This window comes from Manihot esculenta, chromosome 6, assembly GCF_001659605.2.
Source record: "Manihot esculenta cultivar AM560-2 chromosome 6, M.esculenta_v8, whole genome shotgun sequence".
Classification (NCBI taxonomy): Eukaryota; Viridiplantae; Streptophyta; class Magnoliopsida; order Malpighiales; family Euphorbiaceae; genus Manihot; species Manihot esculenta.
Window position 1 is genome coordinate 3,089,400 of NC_035166.2, and position 26,583 is coordinate 3,115,982.

The 26,583-nt window shown below is 34.0% G+C and overlaps 1 protein-coding gene across 2 annotated transcripts; it reads right to left on the bottom strand.

The window, feature by feature from the left end:
• Positions 1-358: 358 nt before the first annotated feature.
• Positions 359-24,435, bottom strand: LOC110617126 (mannosyl-oligosaccharide 1,2-alpha-mannosidase MNS1). Of its 2 annotated transcripts, XM_021759736.2 has the most exons (14): positions 24,022-24,432; positions 23,895-23,942; positions 23,624-23,812; positions 22,207-22,319; positions 21,890-21,955; positions 21,584-21,755; positions 20,384-20,473; positions 19,129-19,253; positions 17,313-17,378; positions 4,411-4,519; positions 4,230-4,328; positions 2,875-2,955; positions 2,627-2,797; positions 359-1,004 (listed from the first exon to the last, which is right to left on the bottom strand). In XM_021759736.2, exons 1-14 carry the CDS (start codon positions 24,181-24,183, stop codon positions 774-776), a joined length of 1,722 nt encoding a protein of 573 aa, XP_021615428.1. In that variant the 5' UTR covers positions 24,184-24,432; the 3' UTR covers positions 359-773. The 2 variants fall into 2 exon arrangements, with proteins under 2 accessions (XP_021615428.1, XP_021615429.1); XM_021759737.2 differs by lacking the exons at positions 2,627-2,797; positions 2,875-2,955 and having other exon boundaries at positions 24,022-24,435.
• Between the last annotated feature and the right edge of the window lie 2,148 nt (positions 24,436-26,583).

Consider the following 26,583-nt stretch of genomic DNA (forward strand, 5'->3'; position numbering starts at 1 on the left):
AGTGTGTGTGAAATGAAGCAAAAGAAAAAGGAATGGAACAATTTGGCATATGTATTATGAATATTATCCATGCATTTATATACTTTTTAATAATTAAATTTATGCAAATTTGCTAATTGCCTTTCTCCTTTCTCCTTTCTCCCCTTTCAAAGAAAATAGACAAATGCAAGTGAAAAGTATTATGATACATATAATATTCATTATTCCAGAAATTTTTTTCCTTTTACACAAGCATGAATGAATCGTTCATTCTGTTTAGCTGGTTTGATTTTGAGGTTAGCTGCCAAATAATTACATAAAATTATCTTTGTTTTTCAATCCAAGGGACAAGATTTTCAAATTCTCCATCCAAATTCAATTGAAAGCACAAATCTGCAACATTAGATTCATATATTTGTGGTTTTATAAGCAGCAGAAAAATTGGTTACAGATTCGGACCCTTGTTTATGTAAAAAATTGCAAGTAATACTCAGCTACTGCTATTACAACATGCTTGTCCGAGTTCCATATTCATGCAAAACAGCTCGATGATCGTTTGAAACATTGCAAGGTAATACTCAACTTCTATTACTACATGCTCATTGAGTTTGAGTTCGAATTAAATGGTGCCGCAAGAGTTCAGACCTGCCTGCTGCTTAAATAAGGTCGATATGAATCCTAGCAGTCACCAATCTTTATGGGATGGGAGACCTGAATTATCCTGAGGTTAAACCACGTGCATTCAGAAAAGCACCGTAGCTTAACCCGAAATTTTGAGAGGATGTAAACTGATTTTATCCTGATCGACCCTCCTTCCTGCCACGAAGCCGAGTTGGCAACTCCTGTTGTCTATCAAACTGAACGTTCTCATCACGAGTCACAATTCTCAAGGGATGGGCTTCGGTGTTAAACACCCATTCATCCAGGGAGATGACAGATGAAGGTGAAAACAGCAAATAGAGATATTTAAGTGTCTCGGCAAGGAAGAAGCTCTGCATCATGTTGTCCTTCACACCTGTATTCACCTGAGAACACAGGGAAGAGCAATTTAGTGTGAAATATCAGATTGCTTCATTCGTAGGAACCAATTCAGAAGCCATCATCAAACAAAACCATGGAAAAAGCATTTGCCAGTGCCATTATCCCTATGATTTAGTGAAGTAGAAGACAAAATCGAAAGGATCAACATGTACCAAATTCAAACTTCTTGTAACCAACCAAACATTAGACTACGTAGACAGATATGGTAATATTTATGCAAATCAGAATAACTACACTGCCTATACAGCTCCTCATATTGAATGATATATGATAGGTGAAAAAAATTGAAATACTTCCTAATATTGGCCGAATGCACAAATTGAAATACTTCCTAATATTGGCCAAATGCATAATTAACTCTGTACTGTCACTTTAAGGTCTGGCAACACCCCAAACTTCCATTTTAAACCTGTCTCAACTTTTATTTTTGTACTTATTACATACAAATTTGTTAGGTTAACAGATCACATAAATGCTCACACATAAAAGGCAAGTGAATTGTCACACAAATGCTAACATAGCCTTTTAATAATGTCAATGTGGTTAAAAACTGCTATTTGAGAATGGGTGAGAAGCAAGTGCAGAATAAGGTTAAAAGTTCAAAAGAAATTAGCAGTGATACTAGTATGTTTTACATATTAGCATGTGTGCAACAAATAGAATAAATTTTTGTTTTATTAAGAATTTACTGTTTATAAAAATAAAAATATAAGGGTCAAATAGATCATAATAAAAGTCGAGGGTGCAGAAGACTATTCAAGCAAAGTTCATGAGCCAATTTATGTCTTTGGCCTTATAATATTCAATTGACTTTAAATTTGATATGTATGACCTACAGAAACTAAAAAGGGTAGTTTCCGAAAGCAAAATCATCTTACAAGTCAAAAGTGACACTAAAAACTAACAAGCCAAAAAGGTAGATTCTTCCATTGCATGCATGTACATAGCACAGGTGGATATTACACAAACATATTAATGGTATATGTTGAGCCCTGATTTGAAATTTTACATAGAATTTCAAATCATGGATAAACATAAGACTCAAGTTCAGAATTTCCTACTTCAAACAACCTTAGCTAACATGATTTTGAAAATCTCCAATCCAATAGGCTGGATAGGTTATTCAATAACCCCTGTGCTCCAATTTTCTACCCGTAGAACACAAATGAGAGGGCACCAACGTGCTCCAGACTAAACTAATATGACATCCCATGATTATCCGGATTACCAACACATATAGTTCACTGGTGATTTCAAGCACACTTCATATGAATAACAAATTGAACCCTAAGTAAGCAGTGTGCCTGCCTGCCAGAAAATTGGTCACTACACCACCATAAAGCATGGCGAGTAACTGTGTTCAGGAGTTGAGAACTGACATTACCACATTCCAAATATGTAATTGAAGTATCCACAACAAATACTGATGTCGAGTCATACCCTTCCCGAGACGCGATCAAAACTGTGTCCTATTTAAGTATAGTACAGAAAAAAATTTGAACTATACAAAGCGAGCCCTCAATTAGGATCAGTAGTGTGTTTCTGTGTGTGCACGTCCAAGACCAATGACTATTAACATTGAATCTATGGGTTTGAAAACTCTTACATCCTTGAGTCCAACATATCCTGTCTCTATGCGCGAGTTCCTTTCAAATGCTTGGAAAATATTCCAACCCCATTCCTGATATGTCTTGTTGCCAGTAAAACGCCACAGGTAAAAGAGGGACTCAACAGTCTCAGGTCTCAAAATGTTCCATGAGGTCCCAACAGTCATGTCCTACAATTTTTATGATCTTTCACTGCCAAGCACAAGATATTTAAAACAACTTTGTAGAGTAGGAGAGTGTATGAAACCTGTCCAGCATGAAAGAAATAGTTTTCTCCAGCTAATTTTGTAGTTGTCGACTGGTAGAAGTTATAACAAGTCCATGCAAGCTTCATGACAGCCAGAGGAATCCAGTCAAACGTGAAGCAGAAATAGCATCCAAGCTAAAAATAAATGTGCAGATTGGAAAGATACACATACGTACAAACACACAACAAAAAGATGCACAAATCAACATGCGTGCAATGATTTAGGAAGCAATATAATTGGACAAATTGTTTTAAACACTTTGGCTTGTATGATGCCTGAAATTAATTGGAACATATTTACAAGAGAAATAAACCAATTAGATTAGTTTACTGATCTCTTTCATGCCCATAAAAATGGAAGCTTAAATGATGCTAAAAAATATACCTTATTCTGAAATATCCAAATATTCTAAAATATACATTTTGCACTTTGGCACCACCAGAACCTCGGGTTCTCACTAACACTTGAGAAAGAATAGCTCCAAAGAGAAGGAAAGACACATTTGCATTTTGACATAGAAAATAAGGCAACACCATATGGGAGCTGGATTAATTAGTTTGGAGGATTCAACAGAGCACATTCAGCATGGGTACTTCTGTAATATTGTCAGTTCCATATTAGTTTTATAGGTCTTTAGGTTACTTTTCTTTTGAGTCGTAGAAAAAATACTAACCAAATAAAGGAGTCTGTTGTACTAAAATTCCTAGTAAAAGAAAAGTCAAAAAGTTTCAGAATACATTTTAGTCTTTGGATACATATGCTTGCATTGCTCATTCAGTTTTACAATGAATAAAATCCCAGAAATTATGCTTTTGTTTTTGAGTTGTGATGCTATTCAAGCCCTAGAATAGTTTATGCTTTCTTGCCAGTGGCCCCTCCTCTCTTAAAAGGGTTTTTCTGAAGGAAATCAGGTCTCCTATTCCAGAAGTCCTAATTCTTGGGCACTACAAACCCTAGCCCTACACACTAACAGTCAAGTTTTTTGCTATGTCATTTTACATAAATGTGGAATGCAACATTGTTATATTTCATAAAATTCTTGATTTTCTGGACTAGATTGAAGCTACTTGCTTAGACAATAATATACATTCCCACACTCTTGCGTTTCAGGTTTTGGACTTCACGCTTTTCCAACAACAGTCTTCTCTTGAAGCAATCCAGCAGATCCCTTATCCAAATTTCAGGGGAATGAAGGTAGAATAATAATGTCGGAGCATTAATGCTAAGGGTTGGGAAGAAAAGAAAATTGGCAGAGTGCTTTTCTATTCAGGTTGTTGCAATGCTAATTGAAAAAAATATATATATTGACTAGAAAAGAGTATAAAAATAAAATAACTACTATTGATAGTGATACCTCTTCTGCAAGTGATAACATTTTTGAAGCTTCTCCAGTGTCATAACCAAAAGACCCTAAAGCCAACATGCCAGGGGCAAAACAGGCCAATTCATCCATCTGCACACACAATAAAAGGATATGAAACACAAATAACAACTCAGAAATCAAATGATCTAAAGAATTCCTCCAAATAGACTACCTTGTCAGAGATCCTATTTCCATTCTTCTCACATATGTATGCAAAGGATGATGGTGCTGTTCTTCGAACCAAGCTTTGCAGACCTTTCATTGATGTCTCCCACATTTCTCTATTTGCAAGTATTCATTGGCACAGACTATATCAACATAGCTATTCATTCAAGAGTTATCCAAATAACAAAGATGATGGGGCAAAGAACAGAACGGCAATGATGTGACAGTGCTAACAATAATGATGTGACAGTACTAATAATATTGAACGTAATCACATTATTACAATGGTTAATTAATGAAACTAACGTACTTCATCCCAAGTTTTCTTTTAAGCTTAATGTGCTAGGATGATAAGCCAATGCAAAAAAAATTCAGCATAGGAAATAACACAAACGGCAGCTGCAACTCTGTGATCTAAGCATAGTGTTCTATGAACTAAAATCCATCCACTTGGCGCGGTAAATAATAATTCCCAGAAAGACAATAACATCCAAACTCTACAGTTGTAATACACTGCATGCAATATCCTCATACAGTAATACTGCTGTACTCAGCCTTCCCCCTTTGTGAATTTTGTAGAGGAGATCAACACAATTCAGATGTCATCTGGTTTTTCAAGCCATTATCTGGTATCAGATATGTCAGAATGTTTCTGACTTGATCATATCTTCTCTCTTTCTTAGAAAAGCTATTAAGGGAAATCTACCCCTAAAAGTATGGTTAGAAGGGAAACCAAACCAGCTGCAATAAACCTCATCACAGCAAGATTTGACCTCTAAAGAAAGCTGAAACCAAAATAAGGGGAAAGAGTTGATTTGAAGAAAAGCTTTTCCACTGAACAAGAGCGTGTAGGGTTGTCGCTCTACTTCGTATTCTAGAAGCTTTGGACCAGGTCAGAACAACTTAAAAATAGATACAACCAAACCTGAAAGAACCAGATCAGCCTCAATTGACTGCACTCAAGCAAGTGCAGCTACCTTTCCTTCAACTGTTCGACCTTACTAAACCAACATCAGCAAAAGGAAGAGCTTTTGCTCAAAGGAAAAGTGAAAGGAAAGTTAAATCAGTTGGATTAAGAAAGTGCTACATATGATGGTTGCTATCAATGTATATCTAATTTTATAACTCTTCTCAATCGATAGATTGCAATTTGCAAGGGACGATAACAACTGATCCATAGTTACCAGATTCACTCACCAGTCACACCCTTGGGTACCCCCAACCCAATCTGAGGCATACATTTCAATTCACGGAACGCTTGTGTCCCAAATTGCTAGGGGATTTAACTCAGGTCTCCAAAGTTGGAGTTCTGGCAGAAAAGGAATAGGAAAAAGGATGAACAAGGAAAAAGATGAGTATAGATGAAGAAAATAGCAGCCATGCACATAAGAAGAAGTAGAAGAAGTAGCAGCAGTAGCAATAGCTGTGACTGAAGAAGAAGCAATAGCCATGCATAGGACAAGCAGCAACAAATAGCAGCACCCAAAATGGTGGTTTTTTTATTTTTTATTTTTTGCTCTTTTCTATGCTTTGGTATTATATGTACATGGGGTGTTTTAGGTCTTGAGATAGTCTTGGTATACAATAAACTATAAACACTTTTAATTAACTTATTATTGGAAAATATTTTGAAAACATAAATACTGAAACTTTGATGAAAGGAAGAAAAAGAGAGCAGAAAATTTGAGAGAAAATACTTGATTATTCCCCTCAAGCCAATTGGGGTATATATACTACTTACAAGAGAACACACTAGGTAAGAAAATAAATTAATTCCCTAATTATAGCCTAATCATATCCCAATCATATCACACAATCATATCCCTAATTACCACTACAAATCTAGGCTATTTACAGAAATAATCTCAACACTCCCCCTCAAGTTGGAGCGTACATATCATATGCTCCAAACTTGTTACAAATATACTCAATTCGTGGTCCTCGAAGTGATTTTGTGAAAACATCAGCTAGCTGATCATTTGAGTTGACAAAACTAGTAGAAATGCATCCGGACTCAATCTTTTGCCTAATAAAATGGCAATCCACCTCTATATGCTTCGTCCTCTTATGAAAAACTGGATTTGATGCAATATGGAGGGCAGCTTGATTATCACATATCAACTTCATTTGGCCAGTATCACTATATTTCAATTCCTTAAGTAGATCGTCTATCTGAAGGGGAACCTGCCCAATCTGCATCAGAATAGCCAACAATTTGTGAGTGACCCTTGTCCTCATAGAGTAGACCCTGTCCTGGAGCTCCTTTGATATATCTAAGAATGCGAATGACTGCATCCCAGTGACTACTGTATGGAGTTTGAAGAAATTGACTAACCACACTTACAGCAAAGGAAATATCTGGTCGTGTGATAAAGAGATAATTGAGCTTGCCGACTAATTTTCTGTATCTAGCAGGATCTTTAAGTGGCTCCCCCTGTTTAGGAACAAGCTTAACATTTGGATCCATGGGAGTGTCCACATGTCTACAGTGTAACATGTCTGTTTCTTCCAATATATGACATGTTTCTTCCAATATATCCAAAGCATATTTCCGTTGAGAAATTGCAATACCTGTTTTAGACTGTGCCACTTCAATTCCCAAGAAATATTTCAGTTTCCCCAGATCTTTAGTTTGGAAATGACTAAACAAATGTTGCTTAAGCTGAGAGATTCCATCATGATCATTTCCTGTAATGACAATATCATCAACATAGACCACCAAGTAGATGCATCTATCACCATTATAACGAAAAAATACGGAATGATCAGAATTACTTCAAGACATTCCAAACTATTGAACTACAGTGCTAAATCGTCCAAACCATGCTCTTAGGAGACTGTTTTAGCCCATACAAAGAGCGCCGAAGACGACATACTAAGCCTGACTCTCCCTGAGCAACAAACCCTGGAGGTTGCTCCATATAAACTTCTTCAGCGAGCTCTCCATGAAGAAAGGCATTTTTAATGTCCAGTTGATGCAGGATCCAGTGATTAATTGCAGCCAATGAGATAAGGAGGCGAACAGAAGCTATTTTGGCTACGGGAGAGAAAGTATCACCGTAATCAAGCCCAAAAATTTGTGTAACCTTTAGCTACAAGGCGAGCTTTAAGGCGATCAATTTTGCCATTAGGTCCCACCTTAACTGTGTAAACCCATCGACAACCAACAGTAGACTTACTGGGTGGTAAGGATACCAGTTCCCAAGTTCCATTGTTATGCAAAGCAGTCATTTCCTCAACCATGGCATTACACCAACCAGGATGATCTAATGCTTCTCTAACTGTCTTGGGTATGGAGACAGCAGACACAGCAGAGACAAAAGTATAATAAGAAGGAAACAAACGATGGTAACTCACAAAATTATAAATGGGATGAGGATTTCGGGAAGAGCGAATACCTTTTCGAAGAGCAAGAGGAGGAGTAGCGGCTGTAGTCGAAGGCATGACCGAAGTAGGTGATGACAGAACGGGAGGTGAGTCATTAGAAGTACCTGCATTAGGGAGAGAAATGTCATTGTTATTAGCAGATGGGTGAGACCGACATGTATAGACCTGAAGAGGTGGCATAGGAGTGAGAGATGGACACACTTGCGGCAAAGAAGAAATAGGAGCCGGAGGTACAGGCAAAGCGCTAGGGACAAGTTTTGTGTGTTGGACTAGAAGAAAAGTAAGGAGAGGTTTCAAAAAAGGTGACATCTACAGACACAAAATATCTGTTAGTAGTAGGATCATAACATTTGTAACCTTTTTGAAGCCGTGAATAGCCAAGAAAGACACATTTAACTGATTTGGGTTGGAGTTTATCTTTGCCAGGAGTATGATCATGAACAAAGCATATACATCCGAAAACACGCAGAGACAACTGGGTGGTATTCTGGTTAGGAAATAGGACAGAATGAGGACTTTGATGCTGCAAAATAGAGGAAGGCATTCGGTTAATCAAGTAACAGGCGGTAAGGACAGCTTCCCCCCCAAAACGTAACGGAACATTGTGATGTAGGAGTAAAGTGCGGGCTGTTTCAATTAAATGCTGATTTTTCCGTTCGGCAACTCCATTTTGTTGTGGAGTATAAGAGCAAGAAGTTTGGTGAGCAATACCCTGAGTAGACAAGAAATTAGTGAAGAAGACAAATATTCTCTTGCATTATCACTTCGCAGTATCTTAATGCGAACACCAAATTGATTATGGATTTCAACATAAAACTTTTGAAAAATAGGGAACAAATCAGAACGATTCTTCATCAGAAAAAGCCAAGTGCAACGAGAATAGCCATCAATAAAGGTAACAAAATATTGAAATCCCAGAGTTGTACTAACCCGACTTGGACCCCAAATATCTGAATGAACAATGTCAAACATAGAACTAGCCCTATTATTGATTCGCTTGGGAAAAGAAGCTCGAGTTTGCTTCTCGAGTTGACAAGACTCACATTCTAAAGAAGGCAAGGAAGAGAGGCCAGGAACCAATTTTTGTAACTTGTTCAGACTTGGATGTCCCCAACGACTATGAATGAATTCAGCGGAGGTGGAAGACATAAAAGCAATTGGAGAGTTAGAAGTGGAAAAATAGTACAATTCTTGTGACTCATATCCTGCTCCAATCATCTTTCCAGTACTCCGGTCCTGCAACCACAGATTCAGTAGTAAAAATGACTGAACAGTGAAGATCTTTAGTCAATTTGCTAACAGAGATTAGGTTGTATGGACAGTCTGGAGTAAATAAAACATTAGTCAAAGGGATAGAAGGAAGGAGATATATGTTACCGATCCCTTTAACTTGAGTTTGTGAACCATTAGCTAATGTGACTTTAGATGGTGTGGAAGGTGAAACAAGAGTAGAGAAAAGAGAGGGATTACTAGAGATATGATCAGAAGCACCAGAGTCGAGGATCCATGAACCAATGGGTAAAGACTTGGTTAGATAAGTAAAAGAATTACCAGAATGGGCAATATTTGATTGAGCCATGGAGACTGAATCTGAATCTGTATTGAGGGTGTTTTGATTCTCAGACATGTCGAGAGATTCTAAAACAACAAGAGATCGAGTAGGGACCCGAATCTGCAAAAAGGAGCCAAATCTGCCAAAAAGAACGCCTGTGAACAATAAATCTGACGACCGCACGTACTGGGCTTTGATCACCGGCGCCGGGCAGAGCTGGGGGAAGAATCGCTGGCGTGAAACGGTCGCCGGAAAGTGGGGCACGCATCTGCGTGTGGGTGAAAGACGTGTGAAGGCGAGCTGATCTGACGACCGAACCAACTGGGCTTTGGTCGCCGGCGCCGGGCGAAGCGGGGAGAAGAATCACCAGCGTGAAACGGTCGCCGAAAAGTGGTGCATGCGCCGGCGTGTGGTCGGAAACAGTTCTGTGCGAGGTGGCGCGTGGAGGCGCGTCTGGAGGCGGTGCTTCGCTGGAAAGTAGATCAGAGGCCGGCGTGGAGAATGGGCTGGGTGGTGAGACTAACTGATTTCCAGAAAGTCATCAAAGCAAGATGTCAGATCTGCAACTCAAAGGTGAACTAAATTTCTTGGCTCTGATACCATGAAACTTTGATGAAAGGAAGAAAAAGAGAGCAGAAGATTTGAGAGAAAATACTTGATTATTCCCCTCAAGCCAATTGGGGTATATATACTACTTACAAGAGTACACACTAGGTAAGAAAATAAATTAATTCTCTAAATACAGCCTAATCATATCCCAATCATATCACACAATCATATCCCTAATTACCACTACAAATCTAGGCTATTTACAGAAATAATCTCAACATGGATAATGTGCCCCTTATATCCATAGGCACTCGAGCTAGCTTTTGGGGTGAGTTAGGCCTGATCCAAATTTAACAAGGTATCAGAGCCTCCCCATCCGATATTGGGCGCCCCATAAATGTGTCACGCACCAGTAAAAAATTCTGGGCGTGAGGGGATGTGTTGAATCCCACATCGGTTATGGAAAGGGGTAATGTGCCCCTTATATGAGCCATAGGCACTCCTCCTCCTTGAGCTAGCTTTTGGGGTGAGTTAGGCCTGGCCCAAATTTAACAAATACCATTAATTATTAATTATATTTTAAATATTCAAAATTATATTATTTTAATATTTAAAGAATAGTAATATGACTTAAATTTTGAATAATATGTCTATTGTGTTAAAAATATTATTATGTTAATTAATTATTTATATGAAATCAAATATTTTAATTTTTTTATTAATATATTATGCCAAGTAAAATTGAAAAATGAAGCATTCCACATAAATATAATTCAAGTACTGAACAAATATAATTCGCTTATCACGTAGTGTATTGAGCTACCAACAGCCTACCCATTATGTACCCTATATCTAATTAGGTAGTATAACGTGTACTATACACACACACGTACCATGACTCGAGAATGCCACATTCCATGTATCTATGTGTTACACCTTTAAGATGTAAGAATAAAGAAACATTATGAAACAGTCCGGACCAAACTGACCCAAATAACTTTTGGACTCACTTTCCATTTAACCCAAAATGGTTAACCCAAATTATTTAGTAGTTTCGTGCTATCTATTATATACAATTCCGATTTGCCGTATTTCGTCGATGTGGGACGCTTTCCCACAAGCAGACAGGTGAACATTACACTCACTCTTGCTAAATTTGCGACGACTGAATCGGATACAGTTGCTAAATTAGGTCCAGACCTTTGGAATTTGTGATTCGCTAGTACCTCGGCGGCTTCACTTCGTCTCACACGGGTAGACCTTTCCTCATAGGTTCATTAGCTCTGCACAATTTTTCTGACCCAGAGTAGCTCTGATACCAATTGAAACAGTCCGGCCCAAATTGACCCAAATAACTTTATGATCCACTTTTCACTTGACCCAAAATGGTTAAACTAAGTTATTTAGTAGTTTCGTGCTAACTATTATATACTGTAAAAAGATAATATTTATTTGTTATTGTTGTATTTCATAATAAAGATTACAACCTATTTATATATAAAAGACGGTATCTAAACAGGAAAGAAAATCAAGTCTATAATTATATAATCCCTAAGATTAAGCAACTAACCCATCTATCAATATTTACTTCCTATATTAATATATTTACTTCCTATAATCTATAACACTCCCCCTCAAGTTGGAGCATAAATGTTAATCATGCTCAACTTGTTACATATATAATCAACTTGTCCCATACAACTTAACAGACACCGAATTTGTAAACCCAACTTCTTCCAATAATTGACGTACCCACAAAACTTCACAAACGGTTTTTGCCATGACTCGACATTCAGGTTCAGCACTAGAACGGGAGACCACATTTTCTCAACTTGGTAAAACGCCTTACTGTGAATAGAATTTCGAATCTGTGAACAGTACTCGTGACTCGTGAACAGTACCCTATGAACAGTACTCGTGAACAGTACCCGAGAAACAGTACTCGTGAACAGTACCCGATGAATAATTCCCGTGAACAATACTTGATGAATAATTCCCGTGAACAATACCTGATGAACAGAGTCCTAAGTCTCCAAGTGTTACCATTTATGGATAATTCAAATGAACATAGACCTAAGTCTCCAAATGTTACCCTTTACGAGTAACCCAAATGAATAGAGCCCTAAGTTTTCAAATGTTACCCTTTATGAGTAACCCAAATGAATAGAGCCCTACGTGAGTAACCCAAATGAACAAAGCCCTAAGTCTCTAAATGTTATTCTTTATGAGTAACCCAAATGAACAGAGCGCTACGTCTCTGAATGTTACTCTTTATGAATAACCCAAATGAACAGAGCCCTAAGTCTCTAAATGTCTCCAAATGTTACTCTTTGGGTTATAACCCAAATAAACAGAGCACTATGTCTCCAAATATTACCCTTTATGAGTAACCCAAATGAACAGAGCCCTAAGTCTCTAAATGTTACCCTTTATGAGTAACACAAATGAACAGACCCTGAGTCTCCAAATGTTACTCTTTTATGGGTAACCCAAATAAACAGAGCCCTAAGTCTCCAAAAGTTACTCTTTATGGGTAACCCAAATAAATAATATCAAAAAGACGCCTTCACCCAACACCCAAACGGCAAACGAACCACAAATCTAACAAGGGAGCTGCAAGGCGACTTTGGCATCCTCTTTAGGTGAACGGTGAGAGACAAATATTATCCTAGATGGATAACACAAAAGAACAGGAGTCCTGAGTCTCAAAAAATTTAAAACTTGACAAGAGAGAAAATAAATCTCTACAAACCTGGCTCTGATACCATGTAGAAAGATAATATTTATTTGTTGTTGTTGTATTTCATAATAAAGATTACAACCTATTTATATATAAAAGACGGTATCTAAACAGGAAAGAAAATCAAGTCTATAATTATACAATCCCTAAGATTAAGCAACTAACCCATCTATCAATATTTACTTCCTATATTAATATATTTATTTCCTATAATCTATAACATATACAATTCCGATTTGCCGTATCCCATCGTGGGACGCTTTCCCACAAGCAGACAGGTGAACATTACACATTATCTTCAAATTTTGTTGCTATATTATTTTAATAAAAAATACCATATAAAAGAAAGAAGAATGCTATAAGAAACAAATAAATCATCCTAGCATAACACATAAACAAAATAAATAAATAATCTGCAAATTAAAACATTTCAAAAACTTTGACATCCAACAAGGACGACACCACATTTAAATAATCAAATGTTGACCACGTTGATGCTAGGGAAACAATTAAGTCATCAAGGGAAACAATTTGGTCACATGATAACTAAAAAATACTTCCTCCATCCCATAATTTTGTCCATTTTATTTTTTCACACATTAAGAAAAATATATTTTTTTATTAACTTTTCAATTATACTCATCTTAAAGATATTAAATTTTATTAAATACTAAGAGATGTTTAGAGAATTTTCTTGAAAATAAGATAAAATTAAATAGGGTTATAATAATCAATTTATACGTTACTATAGTGTAAACAAGAAAAGTGGACAATAATCTTGGGACAACAAAAAAATGAAAAATGAATAAAAATTATGGGATGGAGGAGTATTATTCCTAGTTCATGGTACTTCTCTTCATCCAAATATGCCAAATAGCCACATAGCAGAACATCAGAGCACTTGACCTCCATTTACATTCCACAATTCCTAAATTGAATAAGTAGCAAATTTGAAAAAATTTATGGGCACCTACTTCATGTCAATACCAAAAAAATCCATTCTAAATGTACCAAGAGGCTCAATAGTGCAAGAAAAGATGATAAGTAAACTCAATAGTCAATACCACAGTAATGCATAAGTGAAACAAATTTCACTCTCCTTCATTTGCTTCTTTTCCTATTCTGTTGTGGATGTGCATTCTCCGACTTGACAGATTCTAGTCAAAGTTGTTTCAGCAAATAAAAGATCGCCATCTTATCTCCAAGATTCTGGCTTATCAAAGTTATTTTAGCAAATAAAGGACCAGCATCTTATCTCCAAATTATGGCTTATTATCTTTCAGTTGGATTTTTTAAAACTTCAGTAGTATGTAGGAAGGTTTTTTCATTCATATTTTGATGTAATCCTTATGGGATGTTGCCTTCATTATAAAAAGGCATTGATTTTATTATTAATAAAGCATACAAAAAATTTATCCAACAGCTTTATCATATTAGAGAATTCTTTCAAACAATTTCTCAATTGTATTCCACAATAGGTTCCTCAAGGAAAAGCAGAAAAACTAAAAAAAGGAAAGTCAGCCCGGCATGAAGAAGATTTTAAGTTAATCTACCTGCAATGAGATCCTATTCAAGGGTACTTAACAACTTGGTGTCGGAGCTCAAGGGTACTTAACAACTTGATATCAGAGCTCAAGGGTTATAAATGATCCATCAACTTTAGAAGAGAAGCAAAATTCTTTCACGCAACAATCCAAGGCACATTATAATGAATTAGTTGGACAACTTTCTGAGCTAATCCAAACCTTCTATAGGAGGGCGAAACCAAGATGGAACAACCAACCAACAAAATTTCGATCAACAACCTAATGAAAGGACAAAAAGATATGTGGTATCATGATATGCTAAAAACTTCTAATGACCCGCTTAGATAGATTATCGTTATGAACAATTCTTTCACAATCAACAAATGGCAGAAGCAAATAAAGTTAGTCTAGCTAGCTTCCATCTTACTAGTGCGGCTCAATTTTCATTTCACAGACTTGAACAGAAGGAATCTGAGACGACCTGGTCAGCGTTCAAGAAGCACTACAACTTGTGATTTGGCCCTCTTTTGAGCAGCAATCCCTTAGCAGAGTTAGTGAACCTGAAGCAAGTTGGATCAGCAAAAGATAACCAATGCCAATTTCAATCCTTATTGGCAAGGGTGACAACCGTCCGAACTGACCAATAAATTGACCTTTTTACTATAGGATTATATGAGATTATTCGACTTGAGGCGGAATTGCGTAACTCTCCCAATTTTGTTGCTGGGATGAAGTTTGCTTGAACAGTCGAGAAGAAACAATAACTGGATCAATCGGACAATTGGATACAATTTAAGGGTCTTTTCAAGAGTCTGCAACATCTGCTCCAGGTTTAACTCGCAAGTCTAAGAGAAATGATGGTGCAGCATCTTCAAGTGTGGAAAGTACCTCAACTCCATTTGTCAAATTGCTTGGCAGTGCAGAAATGGCTGAACATCAAGTTAAGGACTTTGCTACAACTGTGATCAGCCATTATTCTACAAAAATTATTCTTGATGGAAGTCTCCTATTATTGAACCAGATGACAAGGGAAATTTTAGTACATTGGATGGGGTTATCTCCAAATGATGGCACATGGAAGAATTTGCTTTATTTTCCTGCTGACTATCCAAATTTTAGGCTTGAGGACAAGCTTTTTGTCCAAGGAGTTAAACGTTGTGGATGTACATTTTCCTTCTATTTGACAAATTCTAGAGTCAAAGTTGTTTCAGCAAATAAAGGATCAACATCTTATCTCCAAGATTCTGGCTTTCTACCTTTTAGTTTAAATTTTAAATTTCAATAGTAGACAGGAAGTATTTTTTGAATTCAAATTTTGATGTAATCCTTAATGGATGTTGTCTTCCTTATAAAAAGGCATTGATTTTATTAATAAAGCATGTAGAAAATTTATCCAACAGTTTTTATGAGATTAAGGAATCCTCTCAAACGAATTCTCAATCATATTCCACAATAGGTTCCCCAAGGAAAAGCATAAACACTAACAATGGAAAGTCACTTTCCGTTAGGAAGATTTTCCAATTAATTGACCTAAGATTTTCCAATTAATTGACCTACTACGAGATCCTATTTGAGGTACTTAACATATTATTTCCAAGAATTTCTATGCTTGCTCTAAAATAAAGTAACATTACTTTATTACAAAAATAAATTGATTTGCAGAAATTATATATTTTTACTATAAATTTATGTAAAGTGATTCTTATTTTTGCAAAGTAACCATTTTACGGAAAACATGTAAAAATAATAATAATTGATGTTTATATAAATATATTTTGATAAAAATTAAGAAAATAAAAATTATATCAAACTAATAACCTTATTATTAATAAAAAATAATATTATAGATTTCAATTTTTTATTAATTTAATATTTTCTCATAAAATAATTAGTTTACAGAAATATATATCATTGCATATAAAATTATAAAATATATAATATAAATATTATAGATTTCAATTTTTTTTTAAAAATATATTTATATATTCTTTAAAATTATTTTCAATTTCCATTAACATCATATATTTTTTGTAATATGATTGATTCTGAAAAATCAATTCTCTTTACAAAAAATTTAAAGTAAAATATAAAATTTCCGTAAAGTATAAATAATTTACGTGACAAAGTAATTGTTACTTTGTTTTGAACAAGTCACCCATCTTTTCTCTTTCCGAACATCTTTGTTATATTATACTACATCAATTTTGGGATCTATTGAAATTTAGAATGATAGAAAAGACATAAGAAAATAACAAGAGAAGCATTTACATGATTAATCTATAGAGAACTCTCAAAGACTACATTTTATTCACTTGTATGTAAGCATAATACTTAAAAAATTCAAATTTATTAATGGAAGATATAAGATATATACGGCAACCCTTAAATCACAAGCCAACGATTTTGCTAATCAATCACATAAGTTTCTTATAATTGTCATTCTTCTTGAAATGCTCCCTCTTGAGAAGAAAGGAATTTGGGAGAAAATAGCTTCGGAATTCAAAACCCTAGGTTAAAATGAAGAAGAATGAGAATGTAGGAGAAAAATAGCCTTGGGATTTAAACCTTCAGCTAGAATGGAGGAGGAGAATATGTGAGAAAAATAGCTTTGGGACTCAAACTCTAAGCTAAAATGAATAAAGAGACTGGGAGAAAATAGCTTTATAACTCAAAATCTAGGATGTGTTACCATGTTGAAATTTAGAATGGCAAGATAGATAGAAGAAAATAAAAAGAGTATGTGGTTCAACTATCAAGAACCAAATCTAAAAATACAAAATCTCAAAGAGCTATATTTTACTTGCATAAAGTCTATACTTATAATGGAAGATTGAAGATTCATATATTTATGGCATCACATAAATCACTCATTAATACAAGCATTAATTGAAATCAACGATTTTACTAACCAATCACATGATTTTTCTGATAAATATATCCCATGAATTAAGGGAAAATCCCATCATTTCCAACAAGGTATTTGCAACTTTCAAACAATGATGTGATTAACACTTGTGCAACCTAATAAGTGGTTACACCATTCTATGAGTAGGAATTAGCAAAACAGCCACATAAATACGCTTTTTACATGCATTCATCTATTATTCATGCCTATCATTTAACTTTAAAAAAATACACAAAAGGAAAAAAAATACCTGTAATGCTTTACGGCTTCTGTTTTGTTCCCTTGTATCCAAACCTTGAGTAAATACTCATAGAAGCTACAAGAGAACATTTTGCAAAATTTACTAGCATGTCATAGATATGAAAATTATCTATTCTATAACTGTGAAATTTAAATAGCTGTTTCCTTCAAAAGCTTCAGATGTGAAATATATTAAGGATTCCACCACCTCCAAATTGACCAATGAGTTCAATATTCTATCAAAAAATGAGCATCAATAAATTAGTAACACAGGTTTTTCATATTAAATGCTAAATCATTTGGTTTCAGTCAAGAAAACTCTAATACCATGTTAAGTGCACTGATCGTTCAATTTACAAGAAGGTTAATTTTGTCCATTCACTGAACTTAACAATAAATCCATTAAAAACATTTAATTTCAGTTTCTCTTAAAAGCCACTACACATTGACTTTTGTGACAATGAAATCACAATAACTAACAACAAAATAAATAAAAAAAAAACTAAACCTTAACCCCCAAATAAATCACAAACTAAATTCTGATCAAATTCAATAAAATAATTTTGACAGGGCAATAAGATTACACATTTTAAATATATATTTTCCTGCTTATATAGAGCAACAAATAAGAATAGAGGAAGAATTTGTTACACTTTTCCTCATGTCACGCTTTTCCTTGTGTTTATCAGCTAAAAAAAAAAAGGAGAGGAGAGAAAAAGTGTTGTGCCCCTAAGCATAAAAAATATATTAAAGAAAAGTTCAATATAGTTATCACATTATACTTCTAATTTGAGTTTTGACCAAATTTCGACTCTAGTTTTTTATTGTTACAAAAAGAAAAGTTTAGGATTTTTAATCTGATAGAAATTTAATTGCTTTAATATGATTTAGTAACTAATTGTGACATATGGTGATTTATCCATTTATAAAAGATCACATGCATGAATCAATTGAGCAATCATTCAAGAACGGTATCAAAGTATATTACAAAAGGTCACGCACCTAAATATAGTCAATCTAAAATTTTATGGAAAAAAAAAATCTTTTAAAGATATGAATATGTTTCTAAATTTGTGAAGGCACCTTTTTATTGTCTGATGGTATACGGGAAAGATGATGGTCAAGATCATTTTGCTAATTTGTTTAGCTTGGTAATTTATTGATTATGGCGATCTACTAGACTAACATGCATAATTTTAGATCCCAATTGCCGAAATGCTCCTATTTTGTGGAAATGATCCTTGATAAACCATAATAACCATGACCATGGCATATGTAAACTTCTTTTCAAATTGCCAAATTACATATACAGCAAATATTTTCAAGAAATTGATAAAACGATATAATATAAATGCTTCAATGAATTTTATTTTTTTTTAGTTTGATTTGTTAGTCATAAAGTAACTTCAACTAAAATTGTCCTTCAATTTAAGTTCTGAATTGAAAATTTCTCAAAGAACAAAACAACATATACACAAAAATATTAAATAGTCTGATATTTATGCAAACATGAAAAAAATAAATATAAAAATGCTTAAACATTGTAGCCTAACACCATCATGTAATGCTATTAGCAAATTACCACTATGCAAAAGTTGGACATTATGGTGGTCATGGACATTATTTTCGCAAAGAGCATCACACAAGGCCCCTTATAATTATATAGTAAAGGCTTTGCATAAAGTCACTACATAGAGGCCAATGCTTAAAGCCCTCCAAATAAGATTTCTATAGGCTTAGTTTCGCTAACATTCCCCTAAACGATGCTTCTATCTTGAAGCTACAACTAACAAACATTGATTTTGTTCAGTTGTAAGTGTCCTTACCTATCACCCATGGCACCAAAAGTAATCACCGAGTGTGTAGACATTCCAGTGTGAGGATTAATATATATGGGAAGCAAACCATCAGCAGGAAAGTTTTTGTGAAGCTCTCTGATGACATTCTCCACCTGAAATATCAAAGCACATACAATTTACAAAAAGAAAATATAACAAAACCTTGGATTCTACATCTATAATCAGCAAAATTTCAAAACCTGTCTAACCATTCAACCATTAAAGAAAGAGGGCCACAATTTAGAGGTTCAACCAAGATCAAACAAGAATTTGACTAGAGACATTAATTACATTGACTAAATACTTTAATTACAAACATATGAGAATAAGTAATTTCATCAAATACTACAATTAAGATATTTAGTTAAAAATAATCAATTTATAATATACTATATGCTTCTATGACAATTAAATTAGAATTTTAAATAATAACTTAGTTTATCATGTCCAAAGATTAATAGATATGAACGGCTTTTCATTCAGCATATATCATAATTATTTTATAAAATATATATACATTTTTTAACATTCTGTATTTAATACCATTTAATCTAATATTTATAGAATTTATTATCAAAGGTTATACTAAAGTTTACTTTTGATTCAAGTATTCACATTCTATCTATGGCAAAAGGGGAAAAAATTTATTGCATTTAAATATGAAATATTGTAAGTTGTGACAACCATTGTTAATTAGTAATCAATTAATAAACTATCAAATGCATTTGATTATTTGAAGCTATTAATTAAAGAATATCAAACTAGTAAACATTATCCAAAATTGGAAAATATAACAAATCAAAATGTTTGCAGAAAATAGTGAAATAGTGAACTACTATACAGTCATGAAACAAGCATTGCTGGTTTGAAGGAAAGCTTTGCATGCTGCCCTGGTAATGCAAGTTCAATTCTCAGTCTCTACAAATTTTTCATCACCCATTTTAGTGAGTGATGCGGCACTTCATGAAGGTGCCACATCACCGAAATTCAAACCGCTAAATCAGTATGAACAACAACTAGGTCAACCAGTTCACACAAGCTGAGTTGATTTTCTTCGATAAAGTGTTTCAAACCTGAACCAATATCTGGTACCCTTACAGGTTTTCTGGTCTGGTTCAGGTTTCAAAGCTATGATAATCACATTGCCTTTTAAAGGAATCATCGACAGCACAAGAAAGAGTAACAAACTGGTGGATGCTGGGTGGCAACTTCAGACATAATATAACCATGATATACTTCATACCTTCTGCTGGTACTTGGGCTCTTTTGTCCTTTGAGATAAGGCAATAAATTCAAGCTGCTCTGTTGCAGAATCTGCCAGGATACTATTTCCCTAAAAGCATAGAGTTTCTACAGTTAAAAAACTAAAAAAGGAAATGCACCAAAAGCTATTCACAGATCTCAACACTGAGATAAACACTTTATCATAAACGCCATAAAGTAGCAAAACAGTATGCGCAGATTTTTTGCTGCAGAAGTCATGATCTCTCCAACAATTTGGTTGCTATTATAAAATTTTGCAGAAAAATTTAGAGATCAAACTATTCAAACAATATTGAACAACGGCAACAAGCATTAGAAACAGGATATCATGGTGACGTAGAACAAGAAGAAATCAAAGGAACAAGAGAAACAAATTCTCAGGAGAAAATAAATTCTCAAAACTTTTATTAATTTTCAAAAGTGACATTATGACAATAATATGAGTAAGGTTGCATAACTCTAGATAGGCCTAGAATCTCTACATATATGGTAGAGATTCTTATCATGATTATTGACTATTTCTTTGAGCTAATAAATTAAGAATGTATTTCTCTTCAATTTGAGAATCGTTATTCATCCAATTCCCTGACACCCTGTTGGCTCTACATCACAGTTACATGGTTCTCTCAGTCTCATACTACATCAACAAAACTAAATTGTGTTGGATCACAAAACTAATACATACATACATACATACATATATAACTGACATATATATACATATAAACAAACATATATATACACACTTGTCCTTATATTTTCACTTGTAATTAACTGTTGGTTTTTGTAAGAGGATAACCCATCATCCATTTTGTAATTTCCTTTCTTTCTTCATAAAATTTCTTCTTTTATTTGAAAATGAAAAAAACAAGATTGACACCAGATCACTAATAAATAACAATCTAATAGAGGATAATGAACAACCAAATAAATATCACCCGATTTCTATAACATATGTGATCAGATATGTTAGCCTCATGGTTATCTTTTTCTTTTTTCCTTTTCTATTGCTTTCTTTCTTTATCTTTTTCTCCATTGCACGTTATCAAGATTATCAGAACCTTTAAGTCCAATTCAGTAAAAATTGGTTTTCCCACGAACTTCAAAGGACTGTTGAAACTTTGCTTCAAATATTCATTTAATTGTAAAAACCAATGAATAACCAAAGTTCAAAACTCACCCCTGTCCACCCAGGGTTGTGTGGATTCCCCTGAGCTAAGTTAATTGTGTTATAAGGAATTCCTGAAGGTGTATTCCACGCAGGCAGCAGCCTGTCTGCAATATCTCTAGCCTTATCGAGAAAAATTTTGTCACCAGAGAGGTCATATGCACTAAGAAGCCCTCCTACAACTCTGGATTCAAGCAGAGAATGGAATTATGAAACAGAATACATGGCATATATGCCTTCCAATTGGCAAAAAAATACAAGAATAAATAACTTCTAAAATAATTTAAAAAAAAAAAGGTTAAAACCTTGTGATGCAACCTTATGCTTGTCTCAAAGACACTAGCATCGTAATTCTTGTTGAAGTCCAATGAGTTTGCAATCCAACTGCAATAATGTCTCAAAATAGCTAGTTAATCTGCATCGGTTATGAAGTACAGAAACTAACATGGAAAAGTAATCAAAATATAAATCATTAAAAATTTTTGCTTTGTGAAAACCTTAAAAAAAAAAGTTCATGAAATGAAAGCATTATAATTCATCACATAAGGCTTGGAGTTGGGTGATGTACACAGCTTAAAACAAATGTGAGTAAAGTAAGTACTAAGTAAATGTTATTTTAGAGGACAGAAACTCACTCTCTAGCTCTTTGAAACTGTTCATGAAGACCCATTATGAATAATGTGTCAAGAGAATCTACCAAAGTTGCACCAAGACCACCAAAGCTGTCAATACCATTCCGTGTTTGTGGCTGTTATAGAATCACAATTAGCTTATTAGTTCAAGATTTATTCTGCAACGGACCAAAATACATAATGGTTATAGGAAAATAAAGAAATTACTAACTTAAAATCATGGAATATTTTGCTAGAATATCTTGGAATCAAAACACAGCAATCAAGTTCAGGAAGAAAATGCACATGAACATGAATGTAAAAAGACATACAAAGAAGAGATTACATATCACTACAAAATTCCCTTTTCTTCAGCCTGCAAGACAAATTTCCAGTGCAAATAAAAAAGAAAATTCACAAAGTAACAAGAGAAAATTTTGCAAATTATGGAAAAAGGGTGATCCAGTGTCAAAGCAATCCCACATTTGTGGGCTCTGGGTAAGATTGATGTAACCAATCTTTCCCCTGCTTTTCAGAGAGGCTGTTTCTGTGGGTCACCCTATGCATGAAGTATGACATATTTGTACCCTGAGGCTTATTCTGGTAGAATTACCGTGGAAGTTAAGGAATTTGTTTAGAAGAATCACAAACATTTATTTCACCAAATACTTCAAAATTATTTAAAACATATATGCGTGCAGATTTATTTATTGCATGCCTTTTCATAAACCTACGTGCTACTATCAGTAGCCTCTGCAGTAAATAAAATTATTTATTGGACATAAAAAAATACAAGTGTCCAAGTAAAAGATGATTTATCCCTTTTACTTGGGCTCATATAATCATAAGTTCAACCGCCACAATGCCACAGCGCTACCATGCCATCAAATGCAAATTTTCTACATCATCACCAATGTCATCCATGATGTCAATTGTCACAGATTTCACTATCCATAGAAGACAAACCCACATGTAATATTGTTGCAAAACACATTTGATGACCAATCAGGTAGACGATAAGCTATAATATTTCATTCAAACTCCACATTATGCTTTTCTTCACATTAAAGTTTTAAAGTTTTTTCCTCTGATTGATCAGTGAACCAAAAGAAATGTTTTTAAAGATGATTCTAAGCACAGAGGGTGACGAGATGTTTTGAAGCAATCTAACAGCATATGGTACTGAGTCTACTGACTGACACTAACAAGATTTTACTATCTTAATTCAAATATGTTGTCTCATAAACTTTTATTGCTTATGAATTCTCTAGCTTAGGTTGTGTTTTCAGCCTGTTTGGGGATGCTTCAATTTAACTCAACGAGGAAAAAAGAAAAAAGAAAAATAAAAAACTTGGTCATGCTAAAAGGGAGAATGGGAGATAATAAATGTTGGTATTTTGGATAAGAAAACAGTGTAATTTTAAAACGAGCAGAAGGAAACCTGGAGTTCATCGTGACCCCATGCATACTTCTCATAGCAAGTCCAAGCATGAAGCATAGCCTCTTTCACTTTCTCTCTTCGTTCAACACTAATAGGATCATCCTCCTCCTCTTCCTTCATCTTCCTCTTTGTATCACTAATGGGAATGTCTATCCCTGAATCTTTGAGTTGGGTTGTTAAATCCTCAAGCTGCAAACATAAATTTATCAAATTAACAAAACTATATTCAAAACTGAGATTAAGAATGACAAAATATTAATATCAAACTTGCCTGACTACGTAAGTCTGACAATTCTTCATTCAATATCGAAACCTCCACCTGAAATTTCAAGGAGCAGTAGAAACTTTGAATTTAAGCACCAATTAATTAAAAAAAAAAGGGGAAAAAGTTCAGAAACCTGGTGATCTCGAGCTAGCGATTGGCGGTCCAAAAAGAAGCAAGTGAGAAGGACGAATCCGATGATGAGAAGAACAAATCGATTGGAGCGAATCCAAACATTCTTGTTCTTAGAGTTCGATAGAAGAACAGAAGAAGAAGAAGATGAAGATTTCTTTCCCATAGATTTGAAATTTCTCTCTTTTTCTGATACGATGGAATTGAAGGAGAGAAACTGAAATTATAAATTTAACGGAGAGAGAAGTCGACGTAGGTCAGTACAAAGTTACAACCACAAACAACTGAACAAGAAAAAATCAGAAGACGACAAGTCGTTGGAAGAGACGCCCTCCGGAATTATATATTTTTCAGACGTTCCAAACACGTCACTGAAGTCTGACAAACTTACAGACGTTGAGAGAGACGATGAAGGTAGGCCTCCCCTTTCAAAAAACAAAAACCTTAATTTAACTTTTTTTTTCTTAATTTTTTACCGGAAAGAAATAAAAATTTATATATTTTAATTTATAAATTTATTTTATATTTTAAATTTTTATTAATCTTATAATATGTATATCATAAAAAATAAAAATGATCAAAATAAAAAATTTTATCAGATAAAAATAATATTTTAATATGGATAATATTTTAATATATTTTAATATTAATTTATATTAATTAAAATTAATATTTAAAAATAATATACCAATATATATTATAAATTTTTAAGTTTGAGTATGGCATATAAAAATAATTTTAAAAAATCTCATGGAAAACAATTTTCAACAATTTAAAAAACGAATGAAATCTTTTAAAGAAGGAAAATATTTAAATAATGATTATAAAGATCATTATTAATTCTAAAATAATATATTAAATTACATTTTAAAGCAGATAAACGTTATAATTTTATTGGATTATAAAGTAGTATAACTTAACCCAATTAATCAAATTTAGAAAATTTTAAATAAAAATTAATTTAATAATACTAATAATTAATCATTATATAAAAAATTAAATAAATTTCATAATAAATCTAAATAAATATATATATATATATATTAATGTTGTACATAACGCGAATATTTCTCTTTATATATATGGGTAAACTAAATCTTTTATAAAGTTGACATGTGTCATTTTTAAAATTTCTCGTTTAAAATAATTTTATAAAGAATTTTGTTTAATTTTAAAAAATTGATAAACATTTATTTTTTTTTCATTTTCAGAAACTGCCACAATTATTAATAAAATTTATCATGTTGATCCAAAACTCAAAACCTCCAGAAAAATAATTATATTAATGGAAACTAGACATATGCTAGTTATATTTTTCAATCATAGCATGTTATTTAATTTTCTTTAATTATATCAAACACAGCATTTGCATTAACTATATTAATAGTAAATAAATATTATAACATTGTAGCACAATAATTAATATAATTATTAATTATTGTTAATTATTTAAGATAAAAACAATTTAGTTTAATACTATAATTTAATTTGAACAATACTCTCTACTTTTAAAAAAATTACAATTTTAATTTGAACTTGATTATAGCCGATTAATTATTTTTTTATTTTTATACATCCCAATGGAGAATATTATCATAGTCTAAAAAAACAGTCGAAAGCGGGTCTTCGGTTTTTTATGGACCCATTTTTTACTGAATTCCTTCGCTTCCATAAGTTGTCAGTCGCCCAACTGTACCTCAACGTTGGAAAATCTTAATAGCGTTCCAATTTGTCTGCATTAATAATAATATTGAGCCGAACGTGGACCTTTTCTCTCAACTATATTAGCTGGGCACGTAAAAAAATGAAGAGTTTTAGTTCTTCAATGGGAAAAAACGCTAAAAACTTTTCGACCGGAGATCATCATCCTTAAAACGCTGGAAAAATAAGTTTTTTATTCTCCACTATAGGATGTCTGAGGGTTTCAGTCCCCTTTGAATGAGCAAGAACGTATATTTGGAGTTGAGAAAAGATGAGGTCCAGCCGCAGAGGAGTGAGAAAAGAGGTTCTGGACTTTCTCCAAATGATGACCATGTCCTAAAAGATATATATCACCGTAGCAGTGAGAAACGCTGTTTTATCCTGGCAGAGCCATCTACAGCCGAACCAGGCTCGGGCTCCTCACCGGCTCAGCCTTCCAAACCTTTGGAAAAGCACACCTCGTGCAATCGAGCAGGGTATTTTTCTTTTTTACTCTTTTTGATTTTCAAACTGCCTTACTTACTCACCTTTTGTTTTGTATAGATATGGTCGTATGAAGGAACAAATTTGTCGAGGTAGCACGCGCCGCTTGCAAGGGCAAAGTCGTTGCTGGAACGATTGGTCCATCTCCTAAATGGGCTTCGTACCGAGGAGATTATCATACTTCCTCCTCCTCCACCCCCTCATGCAATTGAAGAATCAGCTCTAACTCAGCTCGAGTCTTCTACAAGGGGCGCTTCTATAGCAATATCGGTCACTATTGAGCTAGCACCTAAAAGTGTTGGGGTCGAATCTCTATGGACTCGGAGTGTCCAACACCTGGTGCTGGCATTGATCCGGATGATCTCTCTTCTCAAGGAACCCC